The 18,090-nt window shown below is 40.2% G+C and overlaps 1 protein-coding gene across 1 annotated transcript; it reads right to left on the bottom strand.

Moving 5' to 3' along the window:
* Positions 1-7,890: 7,890 nt before the first annotated feature.
* Positions 7,891-17,362, bottom strand: LOC143105673 (N-acylethanolamine-hydrolyzing acid amidase-like). The gene is made up of 11 exons (XM_076269739.1): positions 17,011-17,362; positions 14,910-15,074; positions 14,477-14,600; positions 14,247-14,337; positions 14,090-14,163; positions 11,219-11,391; positions 10,932-10,994; positions 10,794-10,860; positions 10,670-10,698; positions 8,519-8,585; positions 7,891-8,424 (listed from the first exon to the last, which is right to left on the bottom strand). The coding sequence occupies exons 1-11, from the start codon at positions 17,181-17,183 to the stop codon at positions 8,401-8,403; spliced, it is 1,050 nt and encodes a 349-aa protein (XP_076125854.1). The 5' UTR covers positions 17,184-17,362; the 3' UTR covers positions 7,891-8,400.
* Between the last annotated feature and the right edge of the window lie 728 nt (positions 17,363-18,090).

Raw genomic sequence — 18,090 nt, 5'->3', positions numbered from 1 at the left:
GAAAAAATGTAAATGTTAAAGTAGTTCTCTCTTTTGGCATCCGTCCATCTCAAGAGATGATGGTTTCTATGAAACATGATGACTATGATCAGTCTTTCGTTGACTTGCAGTGCCTGGTGCCTGGTGTGGCTATAGAGTCCAATCCTTGATCGGCAGTCTCTGTTGCAGTTGCTGCAGTTGAAGACAGCCACCGGTTCACCGGTTTTCTCTCAGTTACTGCCCTCACAGCAGCCTTCCAGATTCAGCAGTCTGCAGCCAAGGCCTCCCAACCCGCTAGGTCGATGCCATCTGCTCTCATGTCGCGTTTTCAGGTGTGCAGGGCAAGTCTTCTAACAGGTCTGGAGCCCGGGGCAAACTCTGCGTATAGGAATCCTTAGGAATACGCCTGTCACCCATTTGCCTGACATGTCTGAGCCAGCACAGGCGCAATAGACTTTTCACACAACTTCCGTATTTTTGACCGGAAATACGCAATCGTCGTGGAACTCCTCACCAGCAGACTATAATTCTTTAGTAAGGCAGTTTATATCCTCTATACCCCAGATAGCAAGGGGCTGGCGGACCACTGGCGGTCCATTGGTGGCATAGCTGGCGGTCCGCTGGCATTTTGCTCATCGGTTCTCTGGTGGTCCGCTGGCGGGTTGCAGACAAATTGCCCAATATTTTGCCACTATTGGTCTAAAATCTTTTTCATTTGTTCAGTTATACTCCATGTATCATTTTATTAACTTTTCTTAATATTCATGACAAGATAAATGTAAAGAGATGGTGGTCCAACGGTGGACCACAAGTGGCACACCACCAGCAGTTCGCTATCTGCAAATCTGATTTTGCTATCTGGGACTAAACGTACATTATGTCTAAGTGGACACGCTAATGATTTGTCATTCTAGTTAACAGTTTAGTAACAGTTTAGTTTAGAGTTTTCACATCCACGAGTCTTGTAATTTCGGCAGATGTCATATTTGGCAAATCCGTTAGCGAAATTGTGTTGACTCTGATCCATTTTCTCTTGCCCGGGTATGATTTTTCTGATGCGTTGACGCTTGACAAGAACTCCGCTTCCACAACCATTACGTATTTTCGGTTATTGTGTGAAAGGTCTATTAGGTGAGTTGTGAAAATTCGCCCGTTCCAAAACGTTCTTGTTTTGAGATTTTGCAAATGCTTATTTTTTGGTAATAGTAGAGGTCTTTCTTAGAATTTCATGTGCAGTTTCTCAGTTACAGTAGTAGCCTAATTGTAAATTAAGGTACAAAAATAGAGCTTTGGGTTGCATCCTGTGCTTAGAGAAGCGCTATATAAAAATACTTTACTTCGGGGGCGCTGTGGCGCAACTGGCTACAGCGCCCATACCATGTAGAGCAGTGGTCCCCAAACTACGGCCCGCCAACTCATTTTGGGTGGCCCCCCAAAACATGTCCGTGGTATATAGCATCTGGCCCGCACGGGAGTACGACATCGTCAAACTATAACCTCTGTAATTTCCCCATTCATTCTCTATGGTGAGTCTTAACAGTACACATGTAATACTCTTTCTGTCCACTGGTGGTTGTTTTGGCGCTGTTTCGCGTTTGCCATCGAAAACAGAATGAAATGTAGGCCTACCTGCAAACAATGCAGAGGCGCAAAAAGTGGGTATGCGCTATATGCGGCGCATAGGGGCGCAGCTCCATGGGGCCGCCAAAGCGATGGTAAAAATATATATATATATATATATATATATATATATATATATATATCTATATATTTGGTATTTTCTATATGTAGCTACTGCTGTCCGTTTCTAAATCATTTCAACTTTTTCTCAATGTTCTATAACAGTGGTCCCCAAACTTTTTCTTCCGAGGGCCAGCTCACTATGCCTGGCTCTAAGAGAGGGCCAGAGACTCGGAGTATATCAACCATAAATAGCTTGCTGTGAACAACATCAGTCTACCTTAGTTGAATATTCCATTACATTTAATCATCACTGCAATTTAATACCATTGCTAGCTGTGTTTATGTTGCCACCATGCCATATCAGTGTAAAATGTAGCTCAAATGAAATAATACTAAAAAAAAAGACTCTGTTTCTTTGGATACAGAGTCTCAAGTTGTGAACAAGCAATATCCTATGAGAGTTTTATGAAGTGCTAGCAAACACATCTGAAATGACCACCATTCTAACTTTCACTCACCTGATGAGAACTTTGAACTCTGTATGAACATTTGAACGTGTGAATAAAAAATAGAAATAATTATCCCAGAAAGTCCCAGAAATATGACTTGAATAGAAGTTAGTTAGTTATTAACAAATAATTGATAAACTTTTAGAATACTTTGAGCACTGATGCGCCTCTTACATTGTTTCAGGGGCGCAACTACCCATTTTTGAGGGGTATGCAACAACAATATTGCCCCCCCCCCCAAAAAAAAAAAAACACACAAACTAAAGCAAAACAGAAGACCAATAATTTACACTATTACTGTGTATTAGTGTCTATTGAATATGTTTTTAAAGAAATGCTGCCAATTTGATGTTTAACTTGATGTTAGTATTGATAAATGGTGCATTGCCACTTTAAGAGAGTCTAAACGGTTCTCATAAAGTCCTTTTGCCAGCTAATGCTCACAATTGATAAGGCTGATAGGCACTCTAGCCTTGTTTGTTTGCACCACATTGACAACACAATATTAAGTTACAAGGAGCCTTCGTTGTTAGGATATAGAAAAATGTAATGAGTTACTGCTAGCCTGACATTTCTGTTTACAGTCGGCCATTAAAAGTGCAGTATGAGCATGGTAGCCACCTAGCTATCTGAATGGAATAGGCTATGTTTCAATCGGCATTATGCTTAAAAAACGCTAGTTAGTCTGTTAACATTCATATTTGCAAGCCTCCAAGTACAGACGTCATCACTTTAAATCCTACCTGTTGCCTTTTACCGTCCACTTATTTAACTGCTGTTGCATCCCTTGACATGCCATCTCCTTTTCCCTCTTTCTTTTTCTATTTTTAGTCGTCAGCAGCTTTTTTTGCTGTATCCATCTTTTTCCATAGACGGCAACTCACTACTCGTAGGCCTATCTGCTCGCCCAGCGCTCACGGCGCCCCCACTCCCTCTTCTATGTCAAAATTCTATAATGGAATCTTATGAGATAGGGCGCCTACTCTAGCCCGTTAGTCCTCTAAAATGTTATAGAACATTGAGAAAAAGTTGAAATGATTTAGAAACGGACAGCAGTAGCTACATATAGAAAATACCAAATATATATATATATATATATTTTACCATCGCTTTGGCGCCCCCATGGAGCTGCGCCCCTAGCGCATACCCACTTTTTGCGCCACTGCATTGTTTGCAGGTAGGCCTACATTTCATTCTGTTTTCGATGGCAAACGCGAAACAGCGCCAAAACAACCACCAGTGGACAAAAAGAGTATTACATGTGTACTGTTAAGACTCGCCATAGAGAATGAATGGGGAAATTACGGAGGTTATAGTTTGACGATGTCGTACTCCCGTGCGGGCCAGATCAGTGTTGCGCGGTCTGCCCGAAATTAAGCGGTCGCCCGCGGATGACCGCGGTCACCCGCGGTTATGAGTCATAAACAAAATATTTTAATGATATTCGGGTCATTTGCGGGCGGGTCAGTTAAAATGAATTAAATATATATTTTCTACAAATAGGCCTACTTAAAATATCACGAGAAAGCTAGCATCAATACAGTAAAGCATCAATACAGTAAAGTCAACAGTAAAGAAGCAAGACGCGAGTTAAAATAATAAAGACACCCCTTCAGGAAAAGCGATATAGGCTATGGTTATGGTCTAGGCCTACTTCTTGCGAAGCCATTTAAAAGTATGACAGCCAAAACGGGCAGCCTGCAGGAATAAATGTTATGGCACAGACTACACAGCCATATCTACCGGTATGTATAGGTTCGCGCATGCATAAAAGTTACCTTAGTTCGTTGTGTTTGTGACTTTAAACAGTGGATGTGCTTTAGTAAAGCTTTGTGTTTCATTCAGCATTATAAACCAGTTCTTACGCTAACGTTTTGACCAGCAATGTATCTCTCTTGCCTACCTCGCCTCACCATTTCTGTTTTCGAAAGAAAGATGTATGTCCATGGCCTTCAAATCTTATCCTAGTGTTCTTATCCTTTGTGCGTTGCGTGCGTGCTTGCGCTCTTATTCTCATTCTTTCTCCTGCGCAAACATTATGTCCTGCATGCTTACTGCGTGTAGTTCTACTGCATCAAGTTTCGTAAATAAATTAGTTTGTTTTTACAGAAATGGCCTACTGTCACACTGCATGCAGCCTATAACCAAAAGCACACATTTTGTAAATAAGCGGGTCGGATCGCGGGTCGGGTATAATTTTGTCCTAATTAATATTCGCGGTCCGAGTTGCGGTCGGGTTGATTAAAATATCGGGCGACCGCGGGCCGCTTGTGACCAAACCCGCGCAACACTGGGCCAGATGCTATATACCAGCGGTCCCCAACCACCGGGCCACGGCCCGGTACCGGGCCGCAGGACATTCCTAACCGGGCCGTAGCCTACGACATGAGTTTTAAAAACAAATGCATGCAAACTAAACTAAATTTAATATGCAATAATGTCACGTTTTTACATGGCATAGGCCTATATGCAGTTGTTTGATTGCACGCATGTTTGCATTATGCAAGGTCTATTTTCTTACGTCTGTCTGTCCCGCCTTCAACACTTTTACATACAGTAATTGCCTTCAGCGCTGCGCAGCCTCAGGTCAGCTCACTTCACTTGATCAGTTCTTGGCGAACGGTAGTGTCACACGAAGTTAGCTAAACTGCTAGAATGAACAACAAAAAACAAGCATCTTTAGCAGGTCACTGGCCAGAGTTGCGAGAGCCGCTGCAGAGCTTTCTTACAGAAAAAAGTCACCGTTAGCTGCACATTTTAGTGATGAGGATTACCTGTGTGACATATTCGGATTGCTTAATGACCTCAACCTGTCACTCCAGGGGAGAATGACGACTGTCTTTAAACTGGCAGATAAAGTCGCTGCATTTAAAGTTAAGCTTGATTTGTGGGGACGACGAGTGGACCGGGGTGTATTTGATATGTTCCAAACAGTAGTGGGGGTTTTGGCAAACCAATGAGTGGGTCCGCAACCCATGTCAATATCCCGAATAGTCCTAACTTGTCAGCGCAGGAGGAAGAGCAGTTGATCGAAATTGCAAATGACGGTGGTCTTAAGAGTGTGTATAAGGAAACCTCTCTGGCGGGTTTTTGGATCAAAACCAAAGCAGAATATCCCGAGATAGCCGTAAAAGCGCTGAAAACGTTTCCCACCACTATGCGAGGCCGGGTTTTCGGCAATGACTGCAACTAAGACCAAATTGCGCAATCGACTGGACATTTCAAACACACTGAGGGTGTCACTGTCTTCTATCACCCCAGATGGAAGCTTCTTGTTGCAGGGAAACAAGCACAGGGCTCCCACTGATTATATTCATAATGCACGTTTTGTCCCCATCTTTTTCCCGCTGTTGTTGCAGGTAGTGTGTGCTTCACCTCACTATGTGCTGAGTGTGTTTCACTAATTCACGGATTGGGATAAATGCAGAGACCAAATTTCCCTCACGGGATCAAAAGAGCATATATACTTATACCTATACTTATTCTGCGAGAGAGATGCTCATGGCTTTCTCCAATGCTTCATAAGACGCATTCAAAGTTTTGACTTTCAATCCAAGGGCGACATATCGGATGCTTTCAGGACAATTTGCTTTTGTTTTAAATTATCCACCTTCATTTAAACGTGAATATGTGCTTGGTAGGCCTAATCAAAAAGACAATAATATGTGACGTGCCCATGCCATCTATTGCCTGCTTAGAGGAGTTTATTGGCCGTTTTCAACACCTTTATCGTGCGAGAGGGACGCTCATGGCTTTCTCCAATGCGCCCACAGGCGTTTCACATGACGCATTTGGTATGTGTCCATAATCGCGGCAAAGCCCACCGCGGCGCACATAGCCCATGTTTTGTTCCCATATTTTGTTAAGCATGTTCACACTTATAGATGTAGTTTCAAGTTGTTCAATATTCATAGTTCATATTGTTCAATTTTCACTTCTTCAAGTTCACGTTTTTCACAAGAGATCTTTACCTTCACTGTTCCTACATAACTGGAGCTAGTTCTTTTCAAGTTATGCATACACAACACATATGGAACATGGAACCCCCGAACCCCCCGCCTCCCCCCCCCGGTCCGTGAAAAAAAAATAGGAATCAAACCGGTCCATGGTACATAAAATGTTGGGGACCCCTGCTATATACCACGGACATGTTTTGGGGGGGCCACCCAAAATGAGTTGGCGGGCCGTAGTTTGGGGACCACTGTTCTATAACATTTTAGAGGACTAACAGGCTAGAGTAGGCGCCCTATCTCATAAGATTCCATTATAGAATTTTGACATAGAAGAGGGAGTGGGGTCGCCGTGAGCGCTGGGCGAGCAGATAGGCCTACGAGTAGTGAGTTGCCGTCTATGGAAAAAGATGGATACAGCAAAAAAAAGCTGCTGACGACTAAAAATAGAAAAAGAAAGAGGGAAAAGGAGATGGCATGTCAAGGGATGCAACAGCAGTTAAATAAGTGGACGGTGAAAGGCAACAGGTAGGATTTAAAGTGATGACGTCTGTACTTGGAGGCTTGCAAATATGAATGTTAACAGACTAACTAGCGTTTGTTAAGCATAATGCCGATTGAAACATAGCCTATTCCATTCAGATAGCTAGGTGGCTACCATGCTCATACTGCACTTTTAATGGCCAACTGCAAACAGAAATGTCATGCTAGCAGTAACTCATTACATTTTTCTATATCCTAACAATGAAGGCTCCTTGTAATAACTTAATATTGTGTTGTCAATGTGGTGCAAACAAACAAGGCTAGAGTGCCTATCAGCCTTATCAATTGTGAGCATTAGCTGGCAAAAGGACGTTATGAGAACCGTTTAGACTCTCTTAAAGTGGCAATGCACCATTTATCAATACTAACATCAAGTTAAACATCAAATTGGCAGCATTTCTTTAAAAACATATTCAATAGACACTAATACACAGTAATAGTGTAAATTATTGGTCTTCTGTTTTGCTTTAGTTTGTGTTTTTTTTTTTTTTTGGGGGGGGGGCAATATTGTTGTTGCATACCCCTCAAAAATGGGTAGTTGCGCCCCTGAAACAATGTAAGAGGCGCATCAGTGCTCAAAGTATTCTAAAAGTTTATCAATTATTTGTTAATAACTAACTAACTTCTATTCAAGTCATATTTCTGGGACTTTCTGGGATAATTATTTCTATTTTTTATTCACACGTTCAAATGTTCATACAGAGTTCAAAGTTCTCATCAGGTGAGTGAAAGTTAGAATGGTGGTCATTTCAGATGTGTTTGCCAGCACTTCATAAAACTCTCATAGTTTGATAACTTTAAATTATTTGTAGGATATTGCTTGTTCACAACTTGAGCTATGTATCCAAAGAAACAGAGTCTTTTTTTTAGTATTATTTCATTTGAGCTACATTTTACACTGATATGGCATGGTGGCAACATAAACACAGCTAGCAATGGTATTAAATTGCAGTGATGATTAAATGTAATGGAATATTCAACTAAGGTAGACTGCTGTTGTTCACAACACTAAGCTATTTATGGTTGATATACTCCGAGTCTCTGGCTCTCTCTTAGAGCCAGGCATAGTGAGCTGGCCCTCGGAAGAAAAAGTTTGGGGACCACTGATGTACAGGTTCAAGTGCCCACGGGGACCCAGGTTCAAATCCGACCTGCAGTCATTTCCCGAACCCACCTCATCTCTCTTTCGCCCGTGATTCGGAAACAAATTAGGTATGAAAGCGCCCTTAGACAGTAAACTTTTATTTCATCATATTCGACTTCAGCATTCCCTTGACAATGACAAATACTAACAGGTTTATATTACGGTAGAATTAAGACCAGGCCATGATAAACAGTTGAGATCAGGTAAAAAAACGATGTTAAAATCTTTTGAATTCATGTTGAAAGTTGCTTCAAGCGAGTAAAGTAATAGGTTACAACATCATGCTACAATAGTAGTGCAGACATACATACAGCCAAAACAACACAACAAAACACCACCAAACAGCATGATGCATGTGTTACCTAGAAAAATGTTCCCTGTATATTGGTGCAGTAGCACCTATTCAACAATAAGTCTTTAACTTGTATTATAGCAAATACTGCAACTGGTTTCCAACTGCTGCAATTTATATACAAACAGTCAAAATGCATTATGAACTTTTTTTTAATAAAGTATCCTAAAAAACGAAGGCATCTCTGGCAATTCATATTATATATTCACAGACACATTAAAAGTTTCAGTCAGTCAGTTTCTACAGATTCACCCACTGCATACACTGTGAAAAAATGAAGATAATCAATTAGAAACACTATATAATAGAACATGTAACATGACTAAATGTAAAAAGGCCTTAATTATGGTTAACTTACTTCTCTCACCACAGTCTTGTAATTTTCAGGTTCAGCAGCACTCATCATTGTTGTATAAATGGTCATCCTGTAAACAGTGAATGAGAATACAGTAAAGCATAAAGGATAAGATAAGATAATACTTTAATGTCCGTTTACACAGAAATTTGTCTTGCATTACAGCTCAGCAATCAGCATAAAAAGACATTCAAAATAACATTCAAAATCATAAAATAACTCAGGCCACATGTAACAGGCGTAACCTACACACAATGTCCATTACACTAGGGCCCCTATTTTGCACCCTGGCTCATGGCGTAAAACTTGTTTTCCACCCGGCACACAGTTTATTTTCTTATTTTGCACATCTATTTTTTAAACAATGCACCCAGGGGTGTGGTAATTAACAACCTAGGGAGTGGCATAGCGCATTGTCTAAAAATCACTATTGTACACCATCTAAAATGCATTACGCCACTGACCAAGAGAAACCTGGTCAGAAGTCTATTGCAAGTTGTTTATATGTTATTTTAGGAGCGCATTGTTGTGCACCTGCAACAGTCATATTGGCAGGTGCACAACACACCATCCTTCTATCCTCCATGAACGCGCACAAGCGCACGTCCATGCAAAACATTACAAATTACACGATTAGGCTACAATGGGAAACATAATTAGAATGAAGATATTACGAAATACATCTCACAATGCATTTGCAAATTGTTAATGACGGTTAAAAGTGATTAGGCGAGAGCACAGCTGAAGACACACTATTACGAAATATAAGCAACTCCTCTGCATGATAAACATTGTGTTATTCAGTCATTTGAGCAATATCAGGGTAAGTGTTGCTTTTTCCAGCCTATGTTTTCTATGGTAACCCATTGTCAGTCAATAGTGAAAGTAACTTACTGTGTATAACTGACTTGTCGTTGACTGACACCATGGTGAAGTTAGTTTCACTTTGACAATGAGTTCAAATAATAGACGAGTGCAAATGCGTAAAGGCTATGCTAGGTTTTAGTAAAGCATGGTTTAGTGGAATGACGGTCTCGCAAGCAGACTCCTTCAAATGCGCCATTGACTGTCAAAATACCTATGCATCCTTTGACGTCGCGCTTTGGGCCGTTAAAGGGAATGACAGATATCATTCTCATTGGTTTAAATGATGCTACGCCCTGAACACACCCATGACTAATTAAGAAACCTAGGAGCACCTTGCTGCACCATGCGCTTGACGTTTGATAACGAAAACACTCCCAATGTGGACTGGACATCCTACTAAATTTGAATAAGCTTTTGACTAGTGACAATGCGCTTTAGACTGATAGGGCCCTAGGAGTGAGGGATCTACCTTACTCTCCTATGTTGATTGAGTAATGACATAGAGTGAGGGAGGGAAGAATGTTTGTATTTATTTCTCCTACAGCTGGGCATCCTAAAGTGTCTTCCGGATTGCAGGAGCTGGTACTCCTTATGTAACATGTGGGAGGGATCCAGTGCAACCTTGTCTGCCAGCCTGAGAGTGTGTTTAGTCCAGCTGTCAAAGAAGTGATCCTCCATTGTGTGACCCACCAATTTCAAGCAAATGCTCAAAAGTCTAACTCTAAGGGCTATATTTTGGCAATCAAAAACGCATGGTCACTGGTGAATTTCGGGTTTGTCCAGGCCACATTGGATGTGGTGTAGTTATGAAACGTTATCAAACGTCCGGCACTTGACGCAAGAAGATGGGCCGGAAAGATGTTTCTGAATCAGTCATGGGTGTGTTTTGGGCGTGATATGTCATTCCCTTTAACAACAAGCAGCGCGACTTCAAACAGCGCATCGGTATTTTGATGGTCATCAGCACATTTGAATGAATCTGCTTGCACGTGAGACCGTACAGAACAGGTATTCCACTAAACCATGCTTTACTAAAACCTAGCAGAGTATATACTGTAGCCTACACGCATCTGCACTTGTCTATTATTTGAACTCATTGGCAAAGTGAAATTAACTTCACCGTGGTGTCAGTCAACGACAAAACAGTTATACACAGTTACTTTCACTATTGACTGACAATAGGTTACCATCATTTTTAACCGTCATTACCAATTTGCAAATGATGGTGAATATCTACTCAAGACAAAGAGTGAGTACACCAAGAAGCTCTCAGAAGCTCTCTCTTACCTGTTGCATACTGGGACAACAGACAAAACCTGGGAGTAAACATAAACAGAAGAGAGTAAACAAACTGTGAAATATTTGTTAACTCTCTTTTCATTCAAATGACAATAATGAAAAACTCTATCACCTTATAGAGTGTTTCAAAGTTAATTTGATCTTGCCCGGTGGCATTTAACGCCTCTGTGGCAGCAGCTCTAAAAAGAGATACAATCATGAGTGAATATACCAGCCTCTGGATATATTTCAGATCATTACAGTCACACACCTTCGATAATCCCGAGATGGAGTTGGCAACCAGTGGTCGTAGTTCGTTTCTACTCTATACCATCTACAAAAAAGTGATAAATGATATTAGTCAGTAAAACATGATTGTTTTAGTCAAACTGTAGAAATAAACCTTATCCCTACCTCCACCTTTACCTAATGCCCATTAAAAGTCAGAATAAGACAGATCTGAAATTAATAAGTGGGTATCAGAGCAACGACACTCGCATTGTAACTGTCAGCATAACAAGTTTCAAATTTAAGGACCAAATATTCCATCTGTCTTACGCTCCATTAAGGGGATCCAGGGGCCAAATGTCAGCTGGCCCTCTTCTATCTCTCGTAATCACAACCCCTTCCCCTGGATGAATTCCACCAACTATGTAGTAAACATCAGCTATGAGGGGAACTTTGGACAATCGCATCACAGCATCCTGGAAGTTTGCTGCTTCCTCCAAAGTCTTTGAATAATACATGAGAGTTAAAATGTCAACACTGCAATAAAAAAACAGCTTTAAATGTATATACAGCATTACATTTAAATGTATGGTGAAAACACAGACAAAAATATTAACATTTGGGATCATGGCCATAACCAGTTATGAGGTTTCCAGGTTCCAGATGTGGCAGGGTTGATTGTTGATCCCTGAATTTCCCCACAAGTTAATTTCTCCTACTGTAAGTTCAGTGTGCACATTTTCCCATGCCTCTGGGGAACAGCAGGTAGTAGGGGGTGTGGCGTTGGTGTGGCAGGAGTTGTTTCCTACGGTAGAGACCCATGTAGCCCCCTCTTCTGCCTCTTTTGCAACTGTCTTATGGCGGAGGTATGTGTTGTCATATTAAAATGTGCGATCTTGTTTGTTGTTTGTCGTTATTAAAAGTCATTCTCACGCTGCAGCCTGTTAGTGTTGCTGCAGGTGTATTGGAGTTAGGCTAGCTGGTTGCAGCACTGGCTGATATCAGTGTGAATGAAATAAGGAATATCTTGTTCCTGTTTAGGAATACCTGTTTGTTGGGAGGAACCGATGTGTGTGTGATTCCTGTCTGATTGTTTTCTTTTATCTTTCATGCTTCACGTATGCCACGTTATATGTACCTTTTTTATATTTTAATGTGTAAACTGGTGACAATTCACGCGATGATTGTGTGCCTTGTTGTTTATGGTTACGCTTTTTTGCAACTGTCTCATGGCGGAGTAACCGATGTGTGCATGATTCCTGCCTGATTGTTTTCTTTTGTCTTCCATCATGCTTCAGAGAGCATTAAACAGCAAGCCAAATACAAGTAATCAGACATCCAATTCCTCCTCCATCTGTCTACATGTGTGAAGCTGTTCAGGCCGTTAGGTAGACTTGATATCTAATGTCTGTTGTGTGTCAGAGTTGTGACATAGGGCATCAGGGCAACATGGAATCTTACAACGAAAAAAGCAACATACTATATCATTGTACCCTACACCAGGTGAAATCTCTCTCTCTCTCTCTCTCTCTCTCTCTCTCTCTCGTGTACATACAGTACCCTCCAGAATTATTGGCACCTCTGCTAAAGTTGACTAAAAACCGGTATAAAAAACAATTTGTTGGTGATTTATTGTAATCTCACAATGAAAAATGGGTCATTACATGTGAAAACAGCCAGTATCGGGGTATCATGTACATGACACCTCTCAGATTTTGCTGAAAAGCGATGAAAATATGCCTTATGTTACCAAACAAAGGAATCTGAAGTTTCAGGTCAATATCTCAAACGGTTTGCCCGTGCCGTCCACGACCCACGGCAACAACACATCATCAGTAAAACTAACCTGTCTCACGACGGTCTAAACCCAGCTCACGTTCCCTATTAGTGGGTGAACAATCCAACACTTGGTGAATTCTGCTTCACAATGATAGGAAAAGCCGACATCGAAGGATCAAAAAGTGACGTCGCTATGAACGGTTTGCCCGTGCCGTCCACCTTGGCCGTGGTGGCCGTGGCTTGGCCATTTGAAATTCGGGTGCCACGGCCCTAATTGACACATTGGAATTTCACATTTCATCCTTTGCCATTTTTGGAAGCCCATAACGTCTGTTGTAATAGTGGTAGAAGGCTGGAACCTGGTGTGGTAGTTCATTGTAGCCTGTACTACACAATTCTGGAGGCAGAATCAACATTCCTTACTGTTTGGGTGAGAGGTGGGTCACCAAAGTCCTAAAAAATGTTGACGGCATATGTGATTTTTCACTTTTTGGGTGGCCGTAGCACCACGATTAATGATCATATTTATCAGGATTATTTGTTATATTTGGGAACTTTGCTCTTGCCAAAATTAATTTGAGGGTTATGATACCACTGGTGGGGGTTTTATGGGGGTCCAAAAACCCTCTCCGGCAAATGTGACCATGTGGGCACTTGATGATCCTAATGGGATTTATACCAGATAAAGATACATATTTGTTCTTTCTTTTAATGAAATAAAAATGTTGACTATGAAGCTCCATAATATGAATTTTATTCTTCATAATGCACCATTTTGGACATTGTTTCCAGAAGTCTGGAATGTAGATCAGGGTGAATTTAGTGATGATAAAGCATGAAAATAGTGGAAATAACTTAGTATTATGCTCAGTGATGGCAAACAATTAAATACTGAGACTGTCACAGATTAACCCCTTATCCCCTGAAAGAGACCCGCCATCAAACTTTCAAACTAAATAACAAGAATGTTACATAGTGTAAGAACACTACAAATAAAAGGGAGTTTTTCCTTGCCCCTGTCACTCCAAATAAAATTAAATTGAAGCATTTTCCTATCCAATTTCAATTTATTTAAGTCAATCAGAGTGTCTGTGAACTTTCAGAAGTAGTTCATGACTTTCTTTTTCAATATGCTATGAAAATAAAGTTACACAGAGGCTAAATCCTCTAGTCATTTTTCAACATCGGAAAGACAAGAGAATACACTAAATTTAAATAAAAAGAAAGTGTGTTGACATTTGTAAGTCAGAGAATGTCTATGACAACTAGGTACTTTGTTGAAAATGCCTATATTTACAGTTAAAATGTGTAATTGATTAAAAGGTTCTAATTATCTGGAAATGTGACAAACATGCTTGGACAAAGACCCATGGTTATAGAAAAGAGAATTACTTCTCCTTTAAATCATTAAATTGCACGCACCTGCCTCACCAACCAGCTAGCGGGAGCACTTTCCATTACTGCAGCAATGACATTTTCCCACCAGTAGCCTTTTGCTGTAAAAAGACAGACATGGTTACGCATTTCACACCAAGATTAATGGGTATGTTTTGGTAAAATTACATTAGTGAATTCATACAGCGCTGGTCTCCTGACACAGTAAATTTTTTGGAACTCTGTCCTGTCCACAGACCAACATAGCCAGCAAATGTGGTTCCTCTATATAACTCCTGCAAAGGTAAATATAGTTGTCAAGTGAAATTTGAACAATAACTTGGGAAAGTAAAGAGGTATTCTCCTATTTAACTGTGGAGGTAACTTCGTACAGGTAATCATTCTAGAAGTGACACATTGCTTGCATGATGTTACCTTTCCATTTTGTATGAAACTGACATCAATGGTTATGTTTCTGAGGACATCATGGGGATAATCTAGGTTTCGACCATGGTATATGTTTCCTTTTGAGTCTTGAGTTATAATACTACTGCAAAACCTATAGTAAGTGAAGAGAGAGTTATTTCCAGGAAAAAAATAACAATCAACAATTACATATTGAATCACAAAAACATTAAACTGTACTTGTTGAGAAGGCTGAGCTTTTCTTGGCTATTTATATATAAGGGCAATTCTGCAACACATTTAAATAAGATAATTTTAAATATTTAATTATCAATAAGATCCTGACATTAAGATATTTGAGTACTAGTATGTTGTATAGCCTGCTCCAACCTATTGTTGTAAAATACTCAAATTAAATATTATAATTAGCCTACTTAAAAAAAAATTGTGACATTTTACTTACGCTGTAACTTCATAGGCAAAATTGAGTAGAACAATATCAGCAATGTTAGCTCCATAGTAAGAGGCCATTCCTTGTATCTCTTTGGCATATGGTGGGGGCATGTATTTTTCCAGGGCATTTACTATGGGAATAACTGCATGGTGAACCCATTTTGGTACTGTTGATCTACAATACAATAGTGTTCAATTAGGTTCCGTGACAGGTTAGGCTAGGTTCCATAAAACGAACCCACATTTGTCAGTTCAAGGACGGCACAAAAAATGGATAGACTACCTAGCTGTTTGTAGGCCTTGCTGACTATTCACCTACATGGTCTGGAAGTGTTTTCACTTGGACAAATAGGCGGACAATTGCCAAATGCAATTTTGGGAAATAGGCATTATCAGTCCCGCAGGATTTCGCAGGCCTTTTTTGAGATTGTTGCGCCTAAAATGCCTGATTTTGCAGCAACTTTTCTAAATAATTGTGATGGAAGTTGCAGTGCTTTTAGGCACTTGTTGCAAAGAAATTGCAAGAGTGAAAATGGCAAAAATAGTTGGGATTGCAACTAAGTATTTAGTCATTTCAATATTTCATATTGATTTTTTTAAACTAGGCTAGGCCTACACTAGGGCTGCACGATTTGGGGAAAATATCTAATTGCCATTTTTCTTACAGATTGTGATTGGCAATATGAGTTTTTAAATGTCAATTAATTGATTCAGTTCAATAATCCAAATGTCTCTTTAATTTGTGCTACCCCTGATTGGTGAGCACAACTGATGCACAAGAAGCATAGCACCCCCGATCGACCATGAAGCTCACCAATCAAAATTTCTGTGCCACTCACACACTACGCACACTTACCAAACAACAAGTGGCATAGTCAAGAAGGATACAATTAATAAAAGTCAGAAATGTGACACGATTATTTGTAGCTTTTACGATTAGATAATTGAGTTGGTTCATATGAGATTACGATAATTGTGCAGCCCTAGGCCACACTTCTCTTTAATATCATTACTTTGTATTGGTGGTGTGTAGGTCTAATTGAGTGCTTGTCACTTTAAGTATGTGAGAGCAGTCTAATTACATCTGAGTGGATCAGAAGACTTGCATCTCACTGTTTTCAGCTATGAGAATATAGCCTAAATAACTTTTTTAAAAGTGCATTAGAATATGTAGGTGCAATTCGGGATGATTTCTATGTCTATTAGTTAAATAAAATATATATCTAAAAAATCTCGAATGAAATATTTCTTGGATCATAAGAGATAGGCCTAAGTGTCTTGCAATGTTATTGCTTTCTATGATTTTTGGTAAATACTACACGAAATAAGTAAACATGGCATGAGATAACAAGGACATCTCCAGATGTAAATGTTTGCCAATGGGTTGCATAGATCAGTGGTTCTTAAACTTTTTGTCTGGCGACCTCCCCCCCAAAAAACATGGGCCAAGTCTCGCGACCCCTTTCTTTCTAATGGTAGAATTTGGTTTCGAAATGTTGCGAGATGGGCATTAGAAGTAGAGGCAGCAAATATTCTCATAGTGGTCATCACCAATGTCAATGGCAGCCTTTGATTAAAAACCTTAACCTTATAAAAATTATTTAATCCAGACTGCAAATAATTTCGCGACCCCTCCAATATTTTTGGCGACCCCCAGTTTAAGAACCACTTAGATCCACGCCTTATTGACATCAAAACTGGAGGAACTAACAAGTTACGGCGGTCTCTGTCTGCAGAAGTGAGTGTGGCATCTGGCTCAATATTCTGTGCGAGGGACGTGGTGAGTTAAATTTCACGGGGAAACTACGATGATCAAATGGTCAAAATTTGCGGGAATGTTGCGGTGTTTGGACAAAATTAAAAGGTCGCCCAGAATTTGCGGGGAGTGGTTGAATTTGCGTTGCTAATTCCGAGGGACTGCATGTTGCACAATACTATAGGCTATAGGACTACCGTGATTTTCACCAAAACGAATAGGCTACAACATTTATCATGAATTTGGCCAGTTTAAGCTAACCATGCATGCTGTAGGCTATACACTACTTTGTGGAAAAACTGCCAGTTAACCGAAAAACCACTTGACCAATAAAAACTGTCCATGCATCACTTACTCGATTACTTCTGCCGCAACCTGGCGTAAGAAATGTTCGTCGAACAATTCCACAAGTGGTGCCCATCGTTCCTCTGGCGGCACATCCAAATTAACAGTAAGAATAGGTGGACTCGCCTCTGCAACACAAAATGCAGCCATAATGACCCATACTTCTACCATAACCATAGCCATGTCTTACACTGGTAAGCCTACACTCGGAGTAGTTGGTTAAACTATAGGTTAGCCTATTCCAAAGTAGGCTAATGTGTCAGTGTCTTTTTCTGCTGATGTTTACAATTGAACACTTGTGACTGTAAACTAATTTGATACTGCCGCCACCAGCTGTGCTGGAGTAGTCTAGCCTACTATGGGCAGAGGTGGGCACAAATAGGCCTACATCAAAAACTATTTTGTAACAAATACTATTTCATTAAAATACAAGTAGTTTGTAATGTGAAAATACAAATATACCCACACAATAATCATGGCATATCAAAAAAGAAACTACAAAGCATATTATTGAAAACGTATTCCTAAGAGACAAGAAATACTATTTTCTGACTGGCTGGCAGAGGGCTATTAATTCTGTACATTGGGGCTCCTAAGTAGATCTGGTAAAAAATAAATGTAATCACAGTCCCATATCAATGTAAACGATGATTGAACTGACAACAAGCATGCTTCACAACATTCTTGAATTTCCCCTTAGGGATCAATAAAGTATCTATCTATCTATCTATCTATCTACTGTATCTATCTATCTATCTATCTATCTATCTATCAACAGTGGAATCAACTGTAACAAAGCAAACTACCCACCATCATTTCCGTAACCAAATGAAAGTAATATGACAAATTGAACAGGAAAGTCTCTTTTTAAACTGAACTGAACTTCCCTTTTTGTGCTATATACACATATGCCTATACATGACTGGCAACATGGGGGACAAACAGAATAGCATCCTGTAAGGTGTCCTAAAATACACCACTCCACCCTTTTTTGCATCTGGGAGGTCTTTGCGTCCGTCTCCTCCATTATTTCTGCATATCAGGGCGACTCGGCGAATGTTATCCCTTGCATAAATCCTCATGTCATATC

This window comes from Alosa pseudoharengus, unplaced genomic scaffold, assembly GCF_046254945.1.
Source record: "Alosa pseudoharengus isolate Yale_2024_CS ecotype anadromous, Long Island Sound unplaced genomic scaffold, YU_APseudo_1.1 YU_APseudo_1.1_scf_6, whole genome shotgun sequence".
Classification (NCBI taxonomy): domain Eukaryota; kingdom Metazoa; phylum Chordata; class Actinopteri; order Clupeiformes; family Clupeidae; genus Alosa; species Alosa pseudoharengus.
Note: the sequence above shows the minus strand (reverse complement) of the source record. Positions and strands in the feature narration are given on the sequence as shown.

What these genes read in the sequence shown, in the direction of transcription:
- LOC143105673 (XM_076269739.1), bottom strand. Translation starts at nt 17,183, where the DNA reads ATGGCTATGGTTATGGTAGAAGTATGGGTCATTATGGCTGCATTTTGT. An exon ending in GTTGCGGCAGAAGTAATCGA is followed by an intron (nt 15,075 to 17,010) that starts GTAAGTGATGCA and finishes ATTGTATTGTAG; the next exon opens with ATCAACAGTACCAAAATGGG. An exon ending in GTTTCATACAAAATGGAAAG is followed by an intron (nt 14,338 to 14,476) that starts GTAACATCATGC and finishes TTACCTTTGCAG; the next exon opens with GAGTTATATAGAGGAACCAC.